This window comes from Neomonachus schauinslandi, chromosome 9, assembly GCF_002201575.2.
Source record: "Neomonachus schauinslandi chromosome 9, ASM220157v2, whole genome shotgun sequence".
NCBI classification, from domain to species: domain Eukaryota; kingdom Metazoa; phylum Chordata; class Mammalia; order Carnivora; family Phocidae; genus Neomonachus; species Neomonachus schauinslandi.
In genome coordinates, this window is record NC_058411.1 from 98,192,483 (window position 1) to 98,220,301 (window position 27,819).

General features: G+C 42.5%; 1 protein-coding gene across 3 annotated transcripts in view; it reads right to left on the reverse strand.

The window, feature by feature from the left end:
* Positions 1–27,819, reverse strand: part of MYO1E (myosin IE) — a 190,320-nt gene that overhangs the window by 76,046 nt on the left and 86,455 nt on the right. For 2 of the 3 annotated variants that reach the window (XM_021693805.2, XM_044918015.1), the window contains exons 3-5: positions 26,591–26,680; positions 24,360–24,454; positions 2,767–2,854 (exon numbers count right to left, since the gene is read on the reverse strand). In XM_021693805.2, coding sequence (XP_021549480.2) covers positions 2,767–2,854; positions 24,360–24,454; positions 26,591–26,680 — 273 coding nt within the window. The remainder of the gene's footprint in view (positions 1–2,766; positions 2,855–24,359; positions 24,455–26,590; positions 26,681–27,819) is intronic. The other variant, XM_044918014.1, reaches the window with a different exon arrangement.

Genomic DNA, 27,819 nt, shown 5'->3' on the forward strand with positions numbered 1-27,819 from the left:
CTCAACAGATAGGAGTTGATGTTGGAGAGGTCTTTCAACAAGTGAGTCATTCCTTGTAGTTCTAATTATTCACATGCTATGGTTAAACATGTTCCAGAAATAACAAGTCTTTGGTTTGTGCTCTTTAGCTACTGACTAATTTCAAGCCAAGAGCTCTGTATCATTGTCCTCATAGGAAAACAGGAAGAGAAAAGTCAACAATAACGTCTGCAGTCTGGCCACTAGGTCGTGGTCTGTAGCAAACAGGACTAGATTAACGCACTAACTACTAATTAACTATGTAACAGCCGAAGTTGTTCCTTCGGCATTCTCCTGAACAGTCAGAAGAGGAACAAGAATGGGAATTTCACTAACTGGGGTACGTTGTTAGCAATGGCACCAAAGGCAAATTCTGGGTGGTCCCTCCATGGGGTCAAGTTCAAAGCTTAGAAACATCTTCCAAGCTGCCTACTCTCCTTTAAAAACTCATGGATTTATACAAATGATGCCTTCTTTGTAAAATTAATTTTGACTTTGTGGCTCTTCATCAATCAATCCTTTATATCTGCTATTTGATACCCTTTATCAACACTCAGCTTCTCATAAGGGGTAGAACAAAAGAAAGGCTCTTCTTTGTCTCTTCCCTTCTTTAATTATTGACTTTTAAGCTGAGAATCCTTATGCATGTATCCATCATTCATCCATCAACCATCAAGATGTCCAACAGAATTTGGGGGCATGTGGTCAGCATTTGGGGAAAAGACAAAGAACAAATAAAGGTAAAGGTGCAGCCCACCCATAAAACAGCATCCTGAGTTTGTCTTCGTGTCAACCTTCTAGGGATAGGGTATGATCACATGAACAGAGACAATCAAGTAGCACCACACCAACCTAAGTTCTTGAATCACACTCACTGTCTAATGCTGAAGCCATGAGCCATGTGTTGCATTGAGTCGCAAGGAGGCTAGTCCCAATTGAGATGTGCTGTTAAGTGTAGATTACACACCAGATTTCAAAGATTTAATATAAAAAAGAATGCAAAGTATCTTGTTAGTTTCTTGACATTGATTATATGCTGAAATGATCATGTTTGGGATATGTTGAGTTAAGTAAAATATATTTTTAAAATTAATTTCACATGATTCTTTTCACCTTTTTAAAGATGTAGCCGCTTGAAAATGTTAAATTATGTATGTGACTTGTGCCATCTTTCCACTGGCCGGTGCTACTCTAGATCTTCCTTTCATTCAATGAAAGAGGGCACTCGAAGACTCTTTTACTCTGAGAAAGGAATTTTGGATGCTGCCTGAAGCTTTGGGACCCAGAAGGACACAACGTGATGGAGTGCCATTTAATTAGCAGACAGAACCACAGTGAAGAGAATTTTGATGTACCTTTTTAAAGTCTACAGATGACTGCACTTATCCAGTGATTCAGATTAAAAAATTAATCTTTATGGTGAAATCTACCTGGGAGCATGAGTACCAGTAAGAAACTGTTCCCAGTGGTCTGTGCCAGTGATAAGCCCTATGCCTCTGGGCAACCCCCAGTGGACCCTGGCCCACCTCCGCCATCAGCCATTGCTCTTCGGGGGGCGGGGGGGCTTCACCCATTCCTGCTGATGCCGATGCGGCTACCGTGATGGGTCAAACTAAAGACAGATGAAGCAGTATCTACCATTCTCCATGCTGCACCCTCGAACGTGCTGCCTCTCGGCCCATATTGTATTCCTCTCCTTTGTCCTCATTTTTCTGGATGTTCCTGCTTTCCTAATGTTACCCTCTAACTTTTCCTTCTTCCTTTCTCTCCCCTGCCCCCTCCTCCACTCTATTTTAAGATTTTTGGAAATGCAGTCACGTAGTTCAAAATTTAAAAGTTTCAAAAGGATATAGGGGAGAATGTGCCTTTCTCTCGGTCTCCCAGTTTCCCTCCCTGAAGAACCCATTATTAGTTTCTTATCTATCCTTCCAGAGGTATGTTATACCTATCCAAACAAATACAGGTATACGTTCTCTTATTCTCCTCAAATGGCAACACATTTTACACAATGTTGTGAACCTTGCTTTTTGTAACTCATCATTATCTTGGAGATCATTACCTATCAGTACATGAAGTTTCATTTTTACAGCTATCTAATATTCTATTCTATTATGAACCATAAATTATTTCACCAGTCTCTGATTGATGAACCTTCAAATTGTTTCGAGTCTTTTACATTACTAAAAAATGCCACATCAAATAACTGTATCATTTTGCATACATTTCAGCACATCTAAAGGATACATTCTCTTAAGCAGAATTGATGAATCAACAGGTGTATTCACATAGAGTTGACAGATTTTGCTGAAATACCCTCCATAAAAGTATACTAGTTCATGCTCCTACCCGTAATGTACGAGAGGAACTATGTTCCTATATTTTTACCAACAAAGTGTTTAAAACACTACAAAATTTTTGCAATTCTGACAGTTAAGAAATAGTTCTTTGGTGAGGTTTCAATTTGCACCTTATTATCATGAGGGTGGGCATGTTTCATGTTTTATGAGTTGTCCTTCATTTATTCCCTTTTGGGATTTTTTGGCCTTTGCTAGATATTTAAGAGCTCATTCTATATTAGGTATCTCCATCTCATGCTATTTCTTTGGAGATTTCAAGCTTCTTGGTTATAGAAGTTGGTTGGTTCTATGTCTTTTCTGTGGGAAAAAAATTCTTTTTTTAAACAGCAAATGGAGACTTTTACACTTCACTTAATACAGGGCCTCAAAATGGGTCATGTCACTAACTCACCTGGACTTTGGGACCTCCTCCAGATATTCTAGAGACATAACTCATGATGTATTTGGCAGCCACTGTCTTTCCAGCACCACTTTCACCACTGAGGAAAGAAAGACAAAAATACCCACCCATGAAGTGGATTACAACTGGTTCCCTCCCCCTGACAAAACAAACAAACAAACAAACAAAAACAAAAAAAGAAAGCAATCATAAAGGTATTCAGTAATAAAGGCACAGCATTGGTTGAGAAAGGCAAGTCCGTGCCAGGATGAGGTCACCTCCCTGACTTGTATGAGCAACATCAACATGGTTTGTGGACAAAGGTCTTGATAACGATCATGTCCGGAATAGACAATTAGGCATTCTAAATGCCCAATAATGGAGAACATGATAAGGAACATTATGGGATATCAGAAGGATGGAATATTATACAGAAATTACAACTGACAGGAAGATTGTAAACTTAGGGGAAAAAGCATAGGAAGTAATCAATTGAGTGAAATAAATCAGATAAAATTATATATGAAAACATGATTACAAAATGTACGAAAAAAAAACACTGAAAAAAAAAGACTAGAACTACCACAAAATATTGGTAGAGGTTCTGGTAAAGTGAAAGATACCATGGAAGACTCCTTTCAGTTTATTATTTCCCAAACTTTTAGTAACGCATACATTACTTCTGTAATTAAAAAAAAAAAAAAAAGGAAACCGTAGGCACTCTCAGGTTTCAAACCGTGTGCCCTGAACTGGTTCAAGCAACTTCATTTTAGAAGTTCTAAAATTAAATGATGAGGCAATATTAATCACATCCTGCATAACAAAGACTACCTTCCGTTTTGGTGGCCTCACTGCATTTGGGGAAACCCTTTTGTTAAGAGTGTATAGGCTGCTCTTCAAAATACCCGTTCTTCCTTCAAAATCCCCTCGAATTGATGATGACCTCAACTCACAACATGCTCAAGTCAGTCAGATTTCTCATCTCTCTATTGGTTGCCTTTGTGTTATCCATGGCTCAGTTACTCAAGAAAAGAGGAAATGTCTGCTCAGGGTACATCCAAAGCCAGGTGACCCCTTAGCATCAAAAGGAAACAAATAAATTTGGAAATAATTTGATGTTTTGAAACAAAACAAACACAAAAAGGATTAAGGTAACCATCAGAGCAAAACTCAGAACCTGGTGAATTTCCCTGACATAACACATTTAATTAGAGAGATTAGAGGGAAGAAGAAGGGAACAATACTCTTTGAGGGGCTCTGAATCCACCAATGTGACTCATTCACCATCCCAGTACTCGGAGCTCCCGGCTTCCAGGTCATGAGACTAGGGAAAGCAAACTGAAGTTCCATAAGACGTGGTGGCAAGAAGAAAACCAGCAAGTGTGGATGAAATGGCACACTGTTTATAGACGACATGCTTACTCGCAGGCCCAAGGAGGTATAGCAAATATCTCAGCTCCATGAGGAAATGCTCTATTTAAATGGTCCCTGTAATCAAGTGATTTATGTGCAAGATCCAGGGTCAAAACATGTACTCTTGCTCATATGGAGCACAGGTTTTGTCGACAAGTGAAACTCCATTTTATAATGTTGTAAATAATGTGAACGGTCAAGAATATTGTAAAATCCCAAAGTGCAAAGGTACAACCACCCAATCCAATAATCACACAGACATTTAAAATAACTAGAAAACAATGTGGCAATATACAGATAGAGACTGCAGCTAAGGTTAATGGCAACTTAAGCAGAAAACAATGTATCTATAATGTGATCACAACTAAGTAAAAATAATGTATGGACAAGAATAGAAATGGAACAAAGAAAAAGAACTATTTCTGACTTGGGGCTCCTGGGTGGCTCAGTCAGCTGAGTGTCTGATTCTTGATTTTGGGTCAGAGCATGATCTTGGGGTGGTGAGATCGAGCCCCACATTGGGCTCCACGCTCATAGTGAAGTCTGCTTGAGATTCTCTCCCTCTGCCCCTCCACCTGTGCTCGCATGCACGCTCTCTCTCTTCCCCATAAATAAATAAATCTTTTAAAAAAAGAAATATTTCTGACTTATTGAAGGGTTTTTTTCTTTGGATGTGATTTCTCTTAATTGTTTAAATTTTTGAGATAGATAATTACTTATATATTTCAGATTTTTAAAGACAGCATTTCTAGAAAAAGTGGAACCACACACCACAGTGATAATCAACACTGATCAATTTCTTTATTCTTCATCTTCCTTTATCAAGACGAGTAAACATATTTTCATGTTCAGAATTCCTTGGAGCAAGCTGTGTGTGTGTGTGTGTGAGAGAGAGAGAGAGAGATAGAGAGAGAGAGAGAAAAGGAGAAGCAACAAATCCTATTGGAATTATGAAATAAAATGAACATTTTATGGGATATCAGAAGGATGGAATATTATACAGAAATTACAACTGACAGGAAGATTGTAAACTTAGGGGAAAAAGCATAGGAAGTAATCAATTGAGTGAAATAAATCAGATAAAATTATATATGAAACATGATTCTCCCACTATGTCTTCGGTTAATAGTGTGATCAGACATGAACTATTTTATCTCTTTGGTTGGATGCAAAAGAACAGAAGAATAATGGAACATAATTCATTTCATGTATTAAAATAAGTATGCCAGGTCCAATAATAGAACATCGACATTCTAGTAATTGTGGTATTTTTCAGAAGCTTTAAAATAATTAGTTCTGGCTGAACATTGACTGGAAGTTTCATTTCTTGGTTTCCATTTACAAACACTTAAAAAAAAGTTTTATTGATCAGAGGCTGGTAATTTGCTCAGAATATGGTACAATAATGGAATGTTACACAATTATCTGAAGCTTACAGTATATACAACCATAACTATACTGGTCCTTTTGGGATGGCAAAATATTATTTCTTCCTCTGGACTAAAACGCAAGTTAAAAGAATGTGAAGGTATCAGACATTATACAGCATGCCTAAAATTATTTTCTTTGCATCTCACAGCAGTTAGGGAATTTGCTTTGCTTATGTTACAAGCAGTCTTTCTTAATTCAATTGCCTTCACTTGACTGCTAACGTGGACAAAAAAATACGCTAGAAGTGTATGTGCTTTAAATTAGAAAAATGCCGCATTGGTCCCTAAACCCAGCAGCCTACCAGAACCCTCAAAGTAAAATGCTCATGTTTGGGCTCCTTTTCTGACCTGCTTCCAGTCCCAGTCTCCAAGGACAGGCCCGAGAAATAAGATTTTTTTTTTTTTTAAAGATTTTATTTATTTATTTGACAGAGAGAGACACAGCAAGAGAGGGAACACAAGCAGGGGAAGTGGGAGAGGGAGAAGCAGGCTTCCCGCCGAGCAGGGAGCCCGATGCAGGGCTCGATCCCAGGACCCTGGGATCATGACCTGAGCCGAAGGCAGATGCTTAACAACTGAGCCCCCAGGCGCCCCTAGAAATAAGATTTTTTAACTCCGTAGTTCTTATATAACTGGCTGGGAATGAGCCAAGCAAATTTAAAACAGTCAACAGAGACTTCATAGGAAGTATCAATTCAAGTAAGAAATAATGTTCTGTGTGCGTTAGCTATAGAAATGGAAACATATGCTAAAATTTTCAAAGAAATGGAAAGAATGTTCTGGGGGAAGAAGCTATTTACAATGGTATATTAATAATTGGATCCAAGGACCATAATTGCTTTTATAAGTCTGAAAGTTATTCCTCACTTAAAAATCAATAGTGTTTTCAATTCACTTCAACTTCCTCTAGCAAATGTAAAAACATTTCCATCATATTTTTCAGGCAGATTTCCCACAGAATAAGGAGAGTCAATCTTTTCTACTGCTCAAAGATTCACCAATCTACTCCCATTTCCCCCTTCCTAGTCTCAAAATAATCTGTAACTTTTTTTTTTAAGATATATTTATTTATTTGAGAAAGCAAGATTGAGAGTGAGCACACATGCATGTGAGCATAGCTAGGAGAGGGGCCGGGGGAGAGAAACTCAAGCAGACTCTGTGCTGAGCGTGGAGCCCGATGTGGGGCTCGATCCCAGGACCCTGAGATCATGACCTGAGCTGAAACCAAGAGTAGGACGCCCTGACTGAGCCACCCAGGCGCCCCTCTCTAACAGTTCTTACCACAGTAACTATTGTTCCCTTATAACTGATCAAGTTAATGTCACTGAAATGTTGCTTTACCAGCCTTAGATTTTTTTGCACTTTACAAAGGATAAACACTTCAAACAAAAACTGTGTGTGCATTTGTTTACCCCACATGTATTGTCTAAGCCCCACCACGTGCCAAGCTCTGGGCTGGAGGCTGGAAGGAGAGGTGGCTCCTGCCCTGAAGGAGCTCACTGCCTGCTGGGGAAGGGGAGTGCACGCAGGCTGTAAGAAAACCGTGTAGATGGGGATACAGTTTTAGGGACTCCTGGGGGGCATGTATCCCTGATTGGAGTGCATGTTAAGAAAAGATCCTTAAAGGAAGTCACAACTATTTTAAGTCTCGATAAGACACGTAACATTAGCCAGGTGGGGTGTGTGTGCCCATGTGCAGTCAGATCCAGGGGTGAAGGGTGAAGCCTGAGTCCTAGCTGGAGACAAAAACCCCACTGGGTGCAACTGAAAGGAAGTACCACAGGTGAAAAGGACTTGAATGGGAGCTGGAGGGAGGAGGAGAGGGGCTGGGAGGGGATGAAAGGTCCATGACAGTGCCTTGGGTATCGGTTTTGAGGAAGGACCACGGGCTCTGCTCAGCAGCAGTCAGTGATTCTTATTTTATACAGACCAGACTCCAGTCCTTTCTGCGTCATATTCATGAATTTTGCCTTTACCTCTCTTCTAAAGACCAACTGATCTATTACTGACTTAGTATTTTTCTCTAAATTGACTCAATTTACTTAAATTTATTTTAAAAAGGAACATATATATGACTGCTGTAAATAGAAAACCACGATGGCTTACCCCAAATTGGCAACCCTAAAAATAAATACCACAAAAATAAAATAGTTATTTGTGAAAATAATCCAAATTTCTACCAACACAGAATAGATAAATAAACTGTGACATATTCAAAAGTGGAATTCTAGGAGGGGGTAAAAAAAAAGAATTATAGCTACACTCTCCCAGTAAATTTCAGGAAATTTAATGTTGTGTGAAAAAAAAAAAAAGCAAGCTGCAGAAGAATACATGGAACACATATAGTAGGATTCCATTTACATCAAATTCAACAGTGCAAAAAGACAGTCAAGAGGTTGGTTAGAGAAGCAAATGTAAGTAAGTAGTAACACCATAAAGAAAAGGGAAGGAGATATTTAAAATTCAGGACAATGGTTATTTCCCTATGAACTGGGATGGGAAAGCAGGCAGGATGGACTGGAGAAAAGGAGGGGCAGCTCAGAGGATATTCTTTTTCTTTCTGTTTTTTAAAGATTTCATTTTTAAGTAATGTCTACACCCAATGTGAGGCTCGAACTCACAACGCCGAGATCAAGAGTCATATGCTCCGCCAACTGAGCCAGCCAGACGCCCCTCAGGGGATGTTCTTTTAACTTAAAGTGAAGTGGTGGGTGATCTTTTTGGATCATTACTGTTTAAACGTACATGTATTTTATAGAAATAATTTTAATGTCCTCAATAGCTCACATGAACCGTTTTGGAAGTAGTTGAATTCTAGCTGGCCTGCCAAAGGCCTTGAGCCTGAAGCCTACTCTCTTTAACAAAGAGATCAGCAAGAGGTTTGAAGACATACCAGCACAAAACAGACTTACTCTCTGATAGAAGCAGGAACACTGAAATAAAACTAAACATGGGCTCGTCCTCTGTGCGTACTTCAATACCATGTACACCCTGCATGGCTGGGAAGCACTGCGATCATCAATGGGAAACAGATGTGGAGCACGGAGGCCAAGCTGAAAGGAGATGGCCAGGTTAGAAGGGTGTGCAGGATCCAGGGGAGGGGGATGAAGGCCTCCATGACGGCAGTGCTGGTGGCAAAAGATGTAAGAGGGTAGGGCGCCTGGGTGGCTCAGTTGGTTAAGCTACTGCCTTCGGCTCAGGTTATGATCCTGGAGTCCCGGATCGAGTCCCGCATTGGGCTCCCTGCTCAGCAGGGAGTCTGCTTCTCCCTCTGACCCTCCCCCTCTCCTGCTCTCTGTCTCTCATTCTCTCTCTCTCAAATAAATAAATAAAATCTTAAAAGAAAAAAAAAAGATGTAAGAGGGTAAACTCCTGTCCTATTAGGAAGTAACACTGGGTTTTGACAGAAGATGGATAAGAAGGAATGAAGAATGACATCCTGGTTTGGGGCCTCGGGAGCCGGTGGATACTGTATCACTAAGATAAGAGTTTATATAACCCCCAGGGCAGGGTTGGGGGTTATATCATGTGGTTGTAGGAGCCCAGAGACTAAGGATGCAGAGCAGTGAAGGGCATTTGAGGGGCCACCCAGAAGTAGGGGCCAGTGGGCAGAGCCATGGGGAGGTTGAGGGGAGCAGGGAGGTAATGAACGGAAGAGACAGCTGGTGATTGGAGGACTGATTCGACTGAGCACATAAATTAGATTGAGCAATAGATAAACACATTGAAAATAATGTGAAACAAGACTCTCGTTGTCAGAAAAGTATTAGCAAATTTGAAAAGAAGAAAGAATCCTGAAGTGCTGGATCGGTGGTATTAAAGGCATCCATTTTAACTGTTGAATGAAAGGTATCAGTACACACACACACACACACACACACACACACTATAACTTTGTGTGTGTGTGTGGTATGTATAGTGGGCAGTGTGTGTGTGTGTGTGCGTGTGTATATATATTATAAATAAATAGAAGGGACCAAGGCTTCTTGGAGAAATAGCCAATTCAAAAGCTGGGCCAGGGAAAATACAAGCTAAGCCTAGAACACGTAGCTGTGTCAAAAAGTACAAAAGTACAATGTCTGATGTGGACATATCAAGCCCACAAGAGCCAGTTTGAAAGGGCTCCCGCTGATCGAGATCATGGTAGTAATGGATTACGATCACTGAATATAGTCCATACATACTGCCATAAAACAAGATAAATCAATAACAAGGGAGAAGGGAAAACTCTTCCTTATCATAGAGTGCCAACTAATGAACAAAGAAGAAATGATGGAAACAGAGCATCACCCTTTGGCACCTGTCATTTAAGTGACTGATTTGGGCCGGAGTCATCAATGGATTCTACGGTGGGTGGAGGTTTAATGAGGAGCAGGATGCTGTCATAATCTCAAAACAGGCCCACAAAACGCTAACATGTCCTAAAAGAAAATATGGTGAACTTAATCAGAAGAAACATAGCAGACATGTCCAGGCCCAACCAGTTGCTCAAGAGCACAGTGATGTTTCTAAGGAAGTCCTGCTCAGCAGGAATGACCTGAGTCTGGTCAGAAGGAATCACGAGGCAGACCCAAGCTGAGGTCAGCCTACTGAATTTAATGCCTGAACTCTTTAAAACTGTAAAAAGCAAGAAATACACATATTGGGTAAACCCTGCAATGTGTCCCCTGCAATCTGAGGAACTGTTCCAAAATGACAGAGTCTGAAGAGACATGTATTCCTGGAAAGAATCCCGGGACAGAATGGAAAGAGGGGCGCCTGGGTGGCTCAGTCGTTAAGCGTCTGCCTTTGGCTCAGGTCGTGATCCCAGGGTTCTGGGATCGAGCCCCGTGTCGGGCTCCCTGCTCGGCGGGAATCCTGCTTCTCCCTCTCCTACTCCCCCTGCTTGTGTTCCCTCTCTCGCTGTGTCTCTTTCTGTCAAATAAATAAATAAAATCTTAAAAAAAAAAAAAAGAATGGAAAGAGACATTTAGGGGAGAACTGGTAAAATGTAAATGGGGTCTGTGGGTTAGGTGGCACTGTACTATTATTTGGAGTATTATAACTGGTTATGTAGGAAAACATCTTGTTTTTAGGAAATACACACTGGAGAGTTTAGGGGTGATGCGTTATCAGTTCTGCAGCTTGATCTTAAAAGGTTCAGAAAAATACTAATATAGTTGGTAATATCAATAATTGTGTGTGTCTGTGTGCGTATGGTTGGAGGAAGAGGTGGGAGAGAGCGTAAATGTGGTCAAATGTTACCAGTTGGGGAAACTAGGTGAAGAAGACACAACAGTTGCTAGGTTCATTCTGCCCATTTTTCTGTACAACTGGAATTATTTCAAAATAATTGTTTGAAAGAGAGTTTATAGGAAACGTTGCAAATCTGAGGATGGGGAGGAAGAAGTAGGTGGAATATTTGTTCACCTGTGTACATGTGAATATATATATATTTTTTCCCCCCTTTTAAGTTGTCTTGATCAGTGGCTAATAGGGATGGGGGCAGATAGTTGAAAATGTGAGTCTGAAGCATAGGGAAAGGTTCTGGATGAGAATACCAGGATGTGTGAGAGTCAGTGGGACTACCAAAGAGAAGCATGCCTGAGCACAGACTGCACTGGGACATTGGGGACTGTAGTGGCCACTAATGGTTCCCACTCGAGCTCTTTTCCCCACCTCCCTTTCCCTGACAATTTTCTGACTTGGTTCGGGTATCTTGCCTGGTACACCAGATATAGAAGCTGGTCCCATACTCAGCTGAGCCCATATGCACCTGACCTACCACCCCCAGCAATTCAAGAGTCCATATTAACAAGGTTGCCCAATTAGACTCAAGGGAAGGACTCATGGGAGAGGCTCCTCTCCCCTCTAGGATGTAAGGAAGGACGTTACTCTGATTGCCCCTGGTAGCCACCTGCAACCACCGAGGGGAACCAGAACAAATCTTAGCATGTCTGGACTGTGAAGCAGAGAGCTGGAAAGAACCTGGGTCCTTGATGACATCAATGGACCACTGAGCCACCAGCCCTGAGGTCTCCACAACCTCTGCATGTTTTGTTATATGGGATAATAAATTGCCTTAATTTCTCAGACAGTTTGAATCAGATTTTCTGTTGCTGGCAGCTCAAAGCGTGTCAAACGAAATGGGGACCACTGACATTTCGGGAGCGCTGGGGAAGAAACTCCCCATGGAGAACAAGCTGGGAAGGCTGGAGAGGCATGAGGGAAAGGAGGAGGATGAATGCAGGGTCCCGGGAGCCGAGGGAGCTGGAGGCCGACTGTGTCAACATGATGGGGAAACCGAGAAGACAATGAAGTTCTGAAATCTTCCTGCTGGGACCGATTCTCTCAAACCCTACTTTTGGATATAGGGACATATTAGTATTGAACTTGACTCTTAGTTCAAAATGTATAACCCAAGGATAAAAAATACAGAGATAGTTAAAAAAATTTCTTTCCTAATTCTAGAGTTCAAAAGATGAACATTGTGTGTCTGAGAAATAGTCCAGAAGATGAGAAACAACATCAATTCCAAAGGAGATTTGAAAGGAGTAAACTAGTGGATGTAATCATTGTAGCACTGGCCAGTGAGTGAGCAGTTTAGGCACGTCAGGGACCGTTGTACGGGCTTCACATCCATCAATCACTTGACCTGAATGATAGCCCTGTGGGGTAGGTGCTCTGATCCCCTTTCTTTGATGAGAAATGCTACACAACTTGCTCAGGGACACACAGCTAGTGAGAGGCATTGCTAGGAAAGGAGCCTCGCTCTACTGCTTTGGATCAGGGCATATATTTAAAATCCTGGGGCGCCTGGGTGGCTCAGTCGTTAAGCGTCTGCCTTTGGCTCAGGTCATGATCCCAGGGTCCTGGGATCGAGCCCCGCATCGGGCTCCCTGCTCAGTGGAAAGCCTGCTTCTCCCTCTCCCACTCCCCCTGCTTGTGTTCCCTCTCTCGCTGTGTCTCTCTCTGTCAAATAAATAAATAAAATCTTAAAAAATAATAATAATAAAATAAAATCCTCATATGGGTTAGCTGGTCGATTAAAATCAACAGTGTTTTGCAAAGTCACTCCATGAATAGCACGGTTCATAGCATAATCAAACCTTTCACTACACCCGAGTCTTTACTGATAGACATCTCTTTAATTAAGGCTTCTGCCCAAAACATTTATTATCTCACACACAGTGGGAAGGAACAAATAATAGCCTGCATCCCTGTGATCACATGACAACATGTGATCAAGAAGGAGAAACACATCAGAGAAGGTTCGGGGCAGCCTTCTCCAAAGATTCAGTTCACACATTCCCTTCCTGGCAGCCTTCCTGGATCTGGGAAGAGGCAGGTCTGAGGGGAAGAATCTCTGTTGCTCACCTGGGGGACTGCAGGGCGGCAGAGAAAGGGGTGATCTGTCAGACCCTGTCCTGACACTGAAAAATAAATCCTCAAGTACATGCAATAGCTAAGTGTGTAAAATACAAAATCACACAGACCTGCCAAAGGTACTGAGTAAATGATAAAAACTCATTCTTTTTTTTAAAGATTTTATTTATTTGACAGAAAGAGACACAGCGAGAGAGGGAACACAAGCAGGGGGAGTGGGAGAGGGAGAAGCAGGCTCCCTGCTGAGCAGGGAGCCCGATGCGGGGCTTGATTCCAGGACCCTGGGATCATGACTTGAGCTGAAGGCAGACGCTTAATGACTGAGCCACCCAGGCGCCCCCAAAAAACTCATTCTTTAACAAAATGAGAAAAGTGTGAACAAGACAGAGAGCTCTTATTTCTTCCCAATTAGTATTGTCAAGCAGACACAGTGTTCACCTACAGTCTGCCAAGAAAATGGCCTCATGGCAGCACTCTTCTTGGCCCAGGCTGACGCAATAGGGAGAGCCGAATGTTTAGTCTGAAGACCAAGTTTGAGCCCCAGCTCAACTACTTATTAGCTTTGAAATTCTTTTCAGTTTTATTAGCGGATACTTTGCAGCACTCCTTAACAGTTTAAAAACATTTTGGGGGCGCCTGTGTGGCTCACTCGGTTAAGTGTCTGCTTCTGGCTCAGGCCATGATCCCGGGGTCCTGGGATGGAGCCCCATGGCAGGATCCCTGATAAGCGGGGAGTCTGCTTCTCCCTCCCCCTCCACTCATGCTCTCTCTCTCTCTCTCTCTCTCAAATAAATGAAATCTTTGAAGAAAACCCATATTTATGTGTATTTCTTTATTCGGCTTTCCCTATATTCCTTTAAGGCATTAATTCTCTTTTTTAGATAAAGCGACTGAAGCTTGCAGAGGTCACACACTTTATACAGAACAGAACTGAGTCCACCCTGTGACTCAGCCCTCGAGGTCTTTCTTTCCACTACACCACGTGACTGTGGCTGCTAACAGATTATCACCCAGATAACCTGACACCTGCTGGCTCAGCGCATCAGGGAGAAGTGGAAAGAGTGTAATAATGGAGCCAGGCAGTCCTGGCTCGGAGCGTGGCTTTGCCACATTGCAAATGTGAGATGTTTAACATGGTTCCTTTACCTCTGAGACTCAATTTCTTGATGTGCAAAAAAACGGGGGTAGTTAACACCTCGTCTGCCAAGTTGTAACTGATATAAGTGAAAGATGTTGAGACTTAAAGCAGGGACCCAAAAAGGGGCTACTATTATGATTTTGGATAATATATTAATAAGCTAGTGAGTCAGCCTTCCTGAATAACATTCTTTGGTGATAAAGGAATTTCTACAATCACACAGGCTGGAAGGTAAGAGTTGCATCGAGCTTGGGGGAAAGGGGAGATTTGAGGTCGTGCTCTTCAAGCCCACAGCCAGAGTGTTCTCAGGCAGACCCCAGTCCGGGGTGTGAGCTGACAGGGCCTCCCAAAACCAGGCCAAAGGGACAGGGAGCCTCAAAGGCCAATGTTGCTGGGATAAACAAGAAGCTAGGTGGACCAAGAGAAACAGAAGCATTCCAATGCTAATAATAAAAGATTCCTGAAATACATCAAAGGCAGGAAGGTAGCTTGAGAATCCATGAGACACTTGATGGTGCAGACACAGAGCGCAGAGACAGGACACAAGCCAAATATTAGAGGTTCTGATTTTTTTTTTAATCTTTTCATCTTTAACCTTTACTACTCCAAATCTTAGGGATCCCAAATCCAAAGTGTCTTTTGAAGCAGATAATTCAGAAATCTTAGACCCAACAGTGACGCTATCTCCTTTTCCTGTATGAAGATTTTCATATTCAATCGGTCACCAAATGCTAGTGATATATCTTCAAAATATCTCTCATGCCTTTATTTATTTCTAAAACAGTATTTATCTGGCACGGATTCAGGATGCAACCTGCCAAAACTTTACAAACTGGTGTTGGACACATTAAGGACAGAATGCCCTAGTCTCTGGAAAACAACTGCAGCAGAATATTTCAAGCAAAAAATAAAATTAGGAACTGCACCCAGCGCGATGCTTTCAAATTCACAACACAGTTTTAAAACAAGCCAGGATGGCAAGAGCTGATGTGGGCCCAAAGTGATAGGAATTCATTTTGATAGTAGCAATAAAACGGCCACATACATGTTCTCCACAGCCCCATATTTCCCCACAGAGGTCATCTGGCAAGGGCCCCAGAAAGGGCTCCGGCCACACTGCTGAGCTCGTCTGGTCATACAGAGACGGTAAAGAACACACGAAAAACTTGCTGGTTCTCCTTCCCCTTTTACCACACGATTTACCTTTTACCACATGATTATTTTATTTATTTGTTTTCTTAAAGACTTTATTTATTTGAGAGGGAGGGAGAGAGAGAGAGCATGTGAACATGAGCAGGGAGAGGGAGAAGCAGACTCTCCGCTGAGCAAGGAGCCCGACACCAGACTCGATCTCAGGACCTGAGCCCAAGGCAGACACTTAACCGACTGAGCCACCCAGGTGCCCCCACATGATTATTTTATTAAATAGATGGGCCACAATGTCTCTGGGAGATCCAAAGGCATCACATATGTAGTTCTATAACACAAATCCAAATTCTGCATTTTGTAGCATGGAAGACGAATGAGCTAAGCGGATATGGGTTGCCAGGTACTGGACCCACAGGTGTCTACTTGTGCCTTCAGGAGCTCATCATTGTCAATGACACTGACGGAGCTCGAGTGGTTGTGGTTTTTTGTTTTTTTTAACAGTGATAAAATATACTTTTATTGACTTTGTTGAGTCAGAGGGTCATAAAAAAATTATTGCTCGAGTGGTTGTGTTTATCTGTTGGCACTGTCCAGAGTCCCCGTGCCCGTCCTGTCCTCTTAGTGCTTCACAGGCTCACTGAACACATCAGTTTCCTCTTTGCCTTCCCAGCTCAGGTCAGGGCCTCATTACCTCACCAGCTATCTGTATGCTCTCAAGATCCCATCTCTTTTCTACCCACAGACTTAACTTCTGTCAGCCAGCCTTCTGTGCACCATGTCCCTGCTCAGAGACCTGCAAGACACCAACGAGGCCCACAGGCTTACCCCAGATCACCCAGCCCATCGTTCAATCACACTTAGCTCCCCAAATCAACCCACCCGGCACTGCCACACAAATACTACATGGCTATAATAGAGAAACAGAAGTAGAACTGGCCCACGAGTAATGTACAAGGACGATCTGTCAATAGAAACCTTTAACAACCACACGGATAGCCTCCTCACTTTCTCCCTGTCACACAGTGTGAGTTCCAGAGGCTCTCAAGCCATTCGTGTTTTCCTCCTCCTACACGTCCAGTGGGGAGGGCTCAAATCAAGTCCCAACATCTCCGTGACACCTTTGCTGACTGTTTTAGGCCAAAGTGATCTCCCCCTTACATAAACGCGAATAGCACTTATAGCTTATTTCAAGTGTTCCCGTTTCAAAAGTGTCATGAAATAAACATTTATTGTGTACTAGAGAACCCAAGAAGCCTAACACCAGTTTCTAGTCATCAAGGATCGAAAAACGACTTAAAATAAGCACATGCAAATTAAATAATCATAATACGAAGTAGGTGAAAATGAGGGCTATATGAAGTGCTACTGAAATTCAGGAAATGGAGGGATCACTGGCTTGAGACTGATGAGAAGGGCGGGGGGGGACTACCCAGGCGAGGACTTGGATGCAGAAGTGAACTTGACCCATTGGAGGGAAAAAACATAGAGTAATTTGGTTAGAGTAGGAGAAAACAGAGTGGGAGGTGTCCCAAGGTAGGGACTTTGGTCTCTACTCAAGTTAGGGACTTTGGACCGAACTAGGCAATGGAGAGCCACTGAGGTATTTTGGCAGAAGTGAACACAGTTTAAATGACACGACAGTTTAAGAGCATTCATCTAGCAACCATGTTTGGGAGAGGGTTGGTGAAGGAGTAAGTTCTGGGGTAAAAATAAAAAGAACCATTATAAATTTGTGAAATATGAGATGCTGTATGTCACATAAATGGGATTATTACAACGATAACTTGTGCTTCAGGCAGGAGTTGGTAAACTTTTCCCATAAAGGCCCGGTTATGGTCTCTGTCATTACTCAGCTGTGTCGTTTTAGCACAGAAGCAAAGATAATATGGACACAAATGGATGTAGCTTTGTTCCAGTGAAACTCTATTTACAAAAACATGCAATGGGCCATAGTTTTTGACCCTGCAGGTTAGGAGAAAGGCCTACACTTGAGATACAGGCTCTCTCATTTCTCGTAACTGGAGTTCTCTCTCATGTCTTCACGTAACATGATACTGTTAACGCCCATTTGATAAAGAATGACCCCAACTTTTAGTTGAGAAGAACTCAAATAATTTAAATATGCCTCCTTATAAATTTATCAAAAGAACATGTCCATTGAAACTTTTCAAGATAGCTTCTTAAACAGGTATTAATCGTGTACATCATCAAGAGATTTCCTAAATTCTGAAAAGATAAAGAAAATGAATCTTTATTAAATGTTTACTTAATAATTATTAGAATTCTATTATTTCGTATAGGTCAACTTCATAATATACTGTTATTTTTATGTGCCAAATATGCGTAATTTTTTAGAGCACGAGGGTTATCTTTGATAAATGCACATATTTTAAACTACATGGCTTGCAAGGAACATAGTATGGGGTGAAAAGCAGGGTTATCTGGAAAAGTGACCCGCTGGCTTCCTCCATTGATGAAATACACCAAATGCACGAATCAATACACACCCATAATTCCCTCACACGTGTCCAGGGCTAACAAGTAAATCAAGATAAAGAAATGGCCCAGGTATGGCCATCTAGTGTATACATGCGTCTTCACATATGGAAGAAATTGAGATTCACACATTCATAAGGTCATGTTCCTTCAGTAAGTCCATCTGTCTGTCTTCCACTGATGACAAAGCACAATCATCAGCCTCCTGGGTTGCAGAAGGCATCATGGCCAACAACCTATAAAGGATTAGGTTAAAACAAGCATCTGTGGTTTGGGTGGGAGAAGACCTTTACCATAGGAGCTCAAGTCCTAGATAACTAACCTTTCCTCACAGTATATGGTAGCCTTATCACCTCCATGGAAATGTGGGACATCTGAGACACAGAGAGGTGTCATGACAGTAGAGTGTAGAGAAAGTGCATGGGGTTTAAAGTCAGACAGGGCGAAGTTCAAACAGAGATTCTGCCACATACTAGTTGGAGGATCTTTTGAGTTCTCTTAAGCCTTCTTTTCTGGATGGAACCCTGAGAAACAATAATGCCGAGACCCAGAGCAGCTGTGAGGAGGATGAGGCAACACGTGCAGAGAGCGCCCAGCAGAGGGCCGGTACTCAGGGGGGTTTACCTTGCCCGCGTTAGCGGTGCTTCAACACAAGAGGTGACTAGGAACTAGGATTCCAGTTGCCTTAATCTTGGTTCTCAACTAGAAAAATTGGGGAGCTTGAATAAAGATATTGATGCTCTGGGCCCACCACCACAAATCAGTTGAAACAGAATCTCTGGATGTGGAGCCTAGATATCTTCATAGCTGCTGAACTAATAGGGCAATTCGGGAATTGGAAATCTTTATCCCTGGAAAGTTAAATTAGAGAATGCAAGGGATGGTGGAGCAAAGTAGCATCGAGAGCAGCCACTCTCCTGGCCTATCTGCCAGTGGGCTGTTGGGGAAGACTCGCGGAACACCTAAGGCAAATCCTGGGTGTTTATTCCTGACTAGGACTTGACCTGACGGATGGCAGGGGCTGGCAGGAGAGTGTAGGTTAGTAAAAGGGAGCTGACCCTCATGGGAGTCAGGCCAGTAAAATGAACAGCAGAAATGATGGGTTTTCCCCAGGCAAACAGACCCCTGAAGAGTAGAGCAACACCCTACTTTGCTGTCTCCAGATAGAGGTAGGGGCCATGATCTGATGGCATGAGCCAATATGATCATCCCTCTGCCCTGAATTCCACCCTATAACGGGAATCTGGCTCCCCTCGTGGACTCTGTTCCAGGGAAATAATTAACTGAGCTGTCCAGGGCAGAATTCTCCTTATAAAATCATGAACTGAAGTCTAATTCACGCTCATTCGTGAGAATAGTTGGCCAGAGTCAGTCTCCCTGAGACTGCTCAACTCCAGCTATTTTGACAAATCAAGTCTATAAACGTTTGCAAAACTCAGGACCAAAGCTTGGATGGAGGCCTGTACTTGAGAAAGCAGCCTGTCTTCTTTCTTGAGTTCTTTCTTTTTAAATTCAATTTGCTACACTGATTTCTTAGTCCCGGAATAGTCAACCGCCAATCCATCCTGTCACCATATCCACCTCTTAGGAAAACATGAGTAAGTCTGGGAGGAAAACAATAATACTGCCCCTATGTGCTGCCATTGTCCCCTGTAAAGAGTGTACATTTCATCATGTAGACAAAGTCACACCTGGGAAATTGGGAGGTGAAGGTCCAAAAGAACACAGGAGAGATGAGGTCATCATGAATTTTTTTTCTTCCTAATGAAATGATTCTAAAAACTCCCCGTCTTACCAGCCGTGACAGAAGCCCTTAATGCAAGGAGCAGGCTTCTCTACCAGCCCCCAGGAAAATGGGTTTGTTTTCTGTTCCCAAATGCATTCAGGCAAGCAGCACTGCACTCAGCCCCCAGCTCTCCCAGCATCTCCCAAGTGGCCGCAAACTTGGGCCTCTCTACTGAAAACAGCCTTACCCTGCTTTCCTTCCCTCCAGCATTATCTGGAAGAAAGAGTTCCAAAACCGGGAGAGACCTCAGAGGTCATCTGGTCAATAAGTTCACCCATAGAGGAAGAAACTGAGGCCCAGACAAATGTTAGGTTTGCTGCCCGGGATCCCAGGGCTGGGGAGATGGAACCACAGAATCTCAGAGACAGCAAAACTACTTTCTGAAAGCAGATGAACCACAGCTCTTAGGTAGTGAGGAATTAACACAAAGAGAGGTCAGGCTTTTACCTTCTGCCTCACAAGGGAATCTCTAGGGCCCTTGGAATATCCTGCCTGACTTGAGCGCCTCTGTTTGCCTGGGGGCTTGGGGAACTGGACAATGATTTATAAGGGCTTTGGAGAGCATCGCATAAGTACTGACCCTTGGAGGAACTAGAGACTACAGGTATTAGCCCGAAACTTCATGGGGGGCTGGAGACTAAAGGCAGCATGTGATTGAGCCCAGATTAAAACTCTGGACAACAAAGGTTTGGGTAAACTTCCCTGGTTGGCAAGGCTACTGCCGACTCATACATCATAACTGGAAGGAGGTAACACCATCCATGACTCCAGGGGGAGGATGACCAGAAGCTTCACACCTGGACCCCTCCCAGACCTTCTTTTGTTTGCTTCTGATGTGTATCCTTTTGCTGTAATCAAACTGCAACCGCAAGCACAGCACTTTTTTAAGTTCTGTGAGCCAGTCTGGTGAATTATTGAGGTGGTGGGAACCCCTGAACCTGTAACCAGCTGGTCAGAAGTGAGGGTGGCCTGGGAACTCCCAAACTTGCAGCCGGTATCTAAAGTGCAAGCAGCCTTCCGCAGGACTGTGCCTTAACTGGTGAAGTTTGGCCTAAGTCTGGGTAGTTAGTGTCAGGAGCCAAAGCAGCTCTTTGTTCTACCATCTCCTGAATTATAGCCCAGCCACCACCACCGAAATCTTGGAGCAGGGTCTTCAAGTCTTTGCCACCTGAACAGCTGAAAAGGGATTCTAGAAAAGGCACGTGTCCGGCTTCAGTGCCCGTGCACCTGCAGTGACGGTGAGGGGGATTTGAATGGGAGAGATGTGGGCTGGGTCCCTGAAGCAGCCAACAAGACCATTCCCTTCTTCCTCATCTCACTAGGGTCCCGGAAGGAAGGACAAAAGGCAAGGGAGTGTATCAGAAAACTCACCCTATATTCTCTCCTTTAATTCTGGGCAAGAAAACACCTCCTACCTATCTACTGGTCAGCGATCTCCATTTGGGGTCACACAGAAGCATTTCCTGCTAAGCAATAACTCATCAGCACCCATGTATCCCTCCCAAAGGGACTTAATCTGCATCTAATTAAGTATGTAAATCTAACTTCCAATTTACAGAAATCCAGTTGAAGGAATTAGTGTAATGAGACCATCAGGGAACAATTAGACAAATCTAGAAGGTGTGTCTGTAAGGAAACTGGGTTGCTCTCTTCACTCAACATCATGAAAAAACAATGGTGGGAGTAGGGAAACTATGGTAGAATAAAAAACGAAGGAAGGAAAGGAAAGGAGAGGAAAGGAGAGGGGAGGGGGAGGGGGAGGGAGGGGAGGGGAGGGGGAGGGAGGGGAGGGAAGGGAACTCTAACTCTTGGTTTAAGCTCAGGTCCTGATCTCAAGGATCAGGGACTGACCCCTGCCTTGGGCTCCAAGCTGAGGGTGGAGTCCAATTCAGATTCTCTATCCCTCTCTTTCTCTCTCTTTAAAATAAATAAGTAAAATCTTGGGCGCCTGGGTGGCTCAGTTGGTTAAGCGACTGCCTTCGGCTCAGGTCATGATCCTGGAGTCCCGGGATCGAGTCCCGCATCGGGCTCCCTGTTCGGCAGGGAGTCTGCTCTCCCTCTGACCCTCCTCCCTCTCATGCTCTCTGTCTCTCATTCTCTCTCTCTCAAATAAATAAATAAAATCTTTAAAAAAAAAAAAAAATAAAAAAAATAAAATAAAATAAATAAGTAAAATCTTAAAAAATATATAAAAAATAAAATCTTTAATAAAAAAAAAGAAAAATGGGGTACAAATACAAATATCAAAGAAGCAAAACCCCTATAATCTTAAAAATGAACTGGAAATTATCAGTATGAACTCATGTTTCACTGTTTTTCTTTAAAAAGTTCTTTTTTTTTTTTTGCCTTTTAGCACTCTTAGTGACTAGATTGGTGGTCTCTAAATGCCATTTCCCAATAAAATGAACCAGGACTTTTTGGTGAAATGGCTGACTTGAGGGCTCAGCAAAAAATATACAAGAGAGCTTTATTTTTTTTTTTTTTTTTTTAGGATTTTCTTTTTAAGTAATCTCTACACCCAACGTGGGGCTTGAACTCAAATCCCTCAGATCAAGAGTCACATGCTCCACCGACTGAGCCAGCCAGGCGCCCTGAGAACCTGGCATCTTTTTTTTTATTTTTATTTTTATTTATTTGACAGAGAAAGAGACAGTGAGAGAGGGAACACAAGCAGGGGGAGTGGGAGAGGGAGAAGCAGGCTTCCCGCCGAGCAGGGAGCCCGATGCGGGGCTCGATCCCAGGACCCTGGGACCATGACCTGAGCCGAAGGCAGATGCTTAACGACTGAGCCACCCAGGCGCCCCAGAGCCTGGCATCTTAAATAAGGAAACTATCAAAGTCTACTCAGGTCACATCAAAGGCACATGGGAGCCAATACAAACAGCTCTCAATGGCCGAAGACAGGACCATTTGAGCCCCAAAGAAAATCACCATGTAAGTGTAAACAGGTAAGATATTTAAAATCCATTAGTTTGGAAAGATACTGAAAACAACAGTTAATTTTGGGAGGTTGCTAGGGCATCAACTCATTGTTTCAAAAACTGGTAAATACAGACAACAAATCAAGCCTTGTATCTCATTTTCCCACATAAATTGTACTTTAGGGTAACCAAATAAAAGAATTCCAAGTAATAAACATAGAATATCGGAATTAGAAAATAACTATTTTTCAACCACTAATTAAACCATGATGTGAGATGAGAATTTATAATGGAGGGACCCACTGGTCATCTGAACATCACACCAAGAGAGACCAACAGGCATTAAGTGCACAGCATCACAGATGAAATGTTTTTGCCAAAATAGTAAACCTGAACCTGATCAAACTTTTAGATCTAATGACAAATTTACAGGAAATACAGGAGACAGTGCAATGTGACGGTACACAACCAGCTAATCCCAGACTGTGGAAAATTCTGCAGGACAGACAACTTTTTCTTTAACAAACAAGTGCCAGAAAACAAAAAGATGAAATTGTTAATGATTCGGAGACTTGCGATACATACAACCAAGTGCCATGGGTGAGCCTTGTTTGGAACCTGAGTAAAAACAAACCAACTATAAACAAGACATGGAATTGGAACACTGGTAACATTAGATAACGTTAAAAGAATTATTCATTTTTCAGGTATGATAAGAATGATCGTTGAGAGGCACATTCTAATTCAGTGACAAGTGAAATGATGCTCGACCTAGGATTTGCTTTAAATAACCAAACGGGGGGGGGGGGGGCGCCTGGGGGGCCCAGATGGTTGAGCGTCTGCCTTCGGTTCAGGTCCTGATCCCGGGGTCCTGGGATCGAGTCCCACATCGGGCTCCTGGCTCGGCGGGGAGCCTGCTTCTCCCTCTCCCTCTGTCTTGCCCCCTGCTCATGCTCTCCTCCCTCTGTGTCTCTGTGTCTCAAATGAATAAATAAAATCTTTCAATAAATAAATAAATAACCAACCAACCAAGAAGGGGCAGGGTAGAAGGACCAGAGGATTGGCCGTATAAGTACTATCTGTACAAGCTGAGTGACAGATCCACAGGAGCGTATTATAATACTCTTTCTCATCTTGCCTTTGTTTATAAATATCCAGAGCTTAAAAATTTTCGAAAGTACTTCAGTTAAAAAATGGAAGAACTAAAAAGATGAATGCAAATGTGACAGAATGTTAATAACCGCCAAGTTCTAAGTGATGCGAGTGCGGATATTTATATTTTCTGCATGTTTGAAAATTCGTAACAGTAAACAAAATCGTGAAAGCACTTAAACCCAGCAAAGACTCAAGAGTTGGCTCAGGTTAGAAGGATTCTGAGATGTAGCCAAAGACACCCAAGGCCGCTGTTTGCCAGGGATGCCCTCAGAAGATTAAAAGCAAATGACAAAGTATACCAAAAAAGTTTGAACTTGAACTACTAAATTACTAAGGAAAGGAAAAAGAGGGACTTAGGGAAAAGGACTCCAGCTGACAAAAATAGTGAAGCACACTTATTGTACTCCTGATAAAGGATCTCCATTTCAGAGTGAAGCCATGGTCAAGTGGGAAGAGAGATGTTTTATGATGCTAGTTCCGGGCCCAATCACAGAGTCAGGCTAGCACCATGCGCCCTCCAGCCTAATGCCCTCAGCTACAGGAGTATAAACCACAACCCCATGGAAGCAAAATTTTTTATGATTTGGAGTTATAAAATAACTCAAGACAAAGCAGATGGCCCGCTTGTTTCTCGGGTACGTCAACCAGCTTCTGACACCAGCAGCTATAGAAAAAGCACTGTTCCTTGACCATGAATGCTAACCCTGGCAGGGTCTCACGCCCTCTATTCCTAATAAGGCTCTTTCCCATACCTGATGATGACACACTGGTTCTCTCTGTCAATGATCATGTTTCTGTACATATTATCTGCAAGAGCATAGATATGTGGTGGGTTTTCATACTGTGCCTAGAGAAGCAAAAAACAAAAGCAAAACCATGGTCAGATAGAGCAACACATCACATTTCTTTTCTTGGTCTTAGCAATGGATTTGCCCCTGTACAGTTCCAATCTTAAGGCTTGTGTAACACAGGAATTCATAAGCTTGCCTAGGTCATCAGGAGTTACACCTAAGAAAATGAGGATGGGACTGGGAAGGACTCCTCCATCAGCAAGAGTGTGATTCAGCCTTCAGACATGAAGACATCTTCAGATACTCCGGCACCACACCCTTCCTCCCAACATGCCTCTGCAGATGACAATTCCATTTCTAAATGTTTCTGAAGACATCTGGGCAACAGGTCTTAAGAGAGGCCTACTAAAAACCTGGATCTGACTTTCACTAGAATTCTAAATTCCTACGTAATTTTTTTCTAAGAGGTAAGTTGGAGATGCTGAAAGCCCAGGTAAGTTGGTGTCTATGAGTGAGGAGAAAACCTAAACATTTTCCCTAAGAAGAGGTCGGGAGGAGTAGTTCTTTAAAGGGATAAACTGATTTGACCAGTTTGTTTCATCTCAATGGGCAGGGAAAAAAAATCCTACCACACCAAGATACTCTCCTGGGGCTTTAGTCTCATGGGCTAGCTTAGCTATGCCTGAATACAAATTCGCCAATAAGTTTATTGTGTCAGGACGATTTCAGCCCCACTTTCCTCAGTTTCTTGAAGTTTAACACCACTACCTCAAAAATTACTGAAAAGAAAAATACTTCATGTGCTAGAAAGCTGAAGAGAAGTTGCCTTACCTTTAAGACTATCTAACATCAAAGAGTGATGTTAGATGGCAGATCCAGTGAGAAGACATGTAGACTCTGTCTTACCCTTCCCTGGTCCCATCTCTCAAGTAGGGATAATACTGTCCCACACTCAACAGAGTTGCGTACTTAACTTCTCTGAGCCTTACTCTCCTCATCTGTGAAATGGGGCTGGACAGTAACATACAGTCAGCACCCAGGGCTGTTTAATTATTGTTGTGGTGTAACAGAGTACCTAGCGTTCAGTAAATACCAATTTTACAACACTCTTAGCATTAGCAGCTAAGAATAAATGTATTTTTAAAAATTCTAGGGCATTTCTTTAAAGAGAACTTTTTAAGAGATAAATGGTCGAAAAGGGACTCGAGTAACAACGGTTTTCAGAGAACGGGAGAGAAACGACACGAATGCGTGGCACTCCCAGCCATCCCGCCTTGGCCTTGGCCTTGGCCTTGGCCGTCACTGAGAATGCGGAGCCGGCTCCGAGCCTGCTGCCCCGGGGCCCCGGTTCAGGGCGCCAGGGCAGGGCCCAGCCCCTGCTGACAGTGTGTCCCTTGTGCTGGGCTCCCATAAAGGCAGCATTATCAAAGGTCTTTCGCGTGGCAGCCTCCTTGGGCTCCAGCTACCAGCACCATTCATCTGGCAACAATGGGGTGGGCTCTTGCTCTGGGTAAATTGCCTTCCACTTCAACTGATGAATTTGTGTGGGCTCTCTTTTGTTTGTTTTCCAGGGGTCAGGATTAATGAACGCTCTCGTACTTCTGCTGCAGAGGAAAGAAGGGAAAAGATACAGGGAAAGGGAGGCCGGGGGAAGTGCTGAACCACGTAAATGAAATATATTCATTAGATTTACAGTTTCTATTTTTACACACAACTAAAATGGCTACGGAGCTGGATCTCAGTAGGGACCAGGGTCACATTAACAAAAGAAGTTATGAAAAGATTCATTTTTCAGGTTCCATTCAAAGCCATAGCTTAACTGAGGTTCTGATTTGGAGGGAATGGTTCTCATCGCCCTATTTATTTTTTACCCGTTACTGATTTTTCAGTCCTTAGAATTTTGTGGCCTGTGTGGAAGGAGGAATTCCCCCTTCCCCCACCAAGCTGTAGGTCCTGCATCCTATTTGACTAAATTTGTATAAAATACTCCTATATTAGATAGTCCTACGCTTCTTTGAGCTGCCTTCTAAAGAGCAGCACATCATTAAAAATCAAACAATGTCACCTACTTATCTTCCCCAATAAATAATTCACAATAAGAAAATGCAAATGTATTGCCAACTTCAGGAAAAATTACCCATGCAGCATAAAAGCCCCAAACACTACAGTAATTTATGTGGCATATAACTTACCGCTCCTTGGTACATTTCAATTTCCTTTTCCCCAAAATATGGCATCTGCTTGAAAGGGTTGACTGAGATTAATACGGATCCTATGTATGTCTGAATTTATATCCAGTTAAGGTCCAGCATTAATCTTCATAGCTACACATTTTTCAAATTAAGTAACCAGATGTTATCAAGAATTCATAATGACTGTTCAAACAAAAAGCTCAGATACTTGTTTTCTAAAAGATTACAAATAAAGACAAAAGCAATTACCAACTAGCTCAGGTTTTGTTCCTCTCCAGGAAGAGTAATGAGCTTAATTACCAAGCTGTTCCAAAAAGAAATCATTATTAAGACTGGTGACATGTATGGCTAAGGAAAACACAAAACAACACAAAACAGAAATGACCTAGGAGTGAAAAGAGCAGTCATCATTCCTTTGCTCAAATATTATCTTTTCCTGGAAACTTTCATATCTCTTAGGTAGACTATGTATTCACTTACTCATTTAACAAATAGAGGGATACAAGATGAACTGAACAGTCCTACTCCTTAGAAGCTATGGGGAGCTGAGTTATATCTGTAAGACATTATTTGGAGCAGAAAATCACAAATCCACACAGATCAGGTGTAGGGGAAGAAGGTATTATTTCTGCATGGGGAATCCAGGAAGGCCTATCAGAAGAGAAAGCATTCATACTGAGTCTTAACTGTTTCATACAGCACATTTTAATATGTCCCAATAGATGAAGTATCATTATAACATAAAAAATATTTCCATTTATTCAATAATCGACTAGTTTGAAGTGGGTGTCCACAACATGCCAGGCACGTTCTGGATGCCGGGGGATACAGCGGTGAACAAAACAGAAGAGTTAAACTCCCTCCCCTCATAGAGGAAAAACAATTATTTAAAAAGAGAGAGAGAGAACAACAAACACAGCAAAATACACATACTCAAAATCGTTTCTTTTAATCAATGATTTTGAAATTTTGGAAAATTTGTAAGATGTAAAACTGTGACACTTCCTCCCCCAAGGGGACATTTATATATTAATATAAAGGACCTGGATGTCAAATAGAGCAGCTGAGGGAATCCAGTCAGAGTGCCTACTTTACCCAAGCCCAGTTTGACTCTGACCTTGGGCAGGTCATGTCGCTAAGCAGTGGCTAATGGATGATGGGGTACAATACCACCTACTTGAGGGGCGCCTGGGTGGCTCAGTTGGTTAAGCGACTGCCTTCGGCTCAGG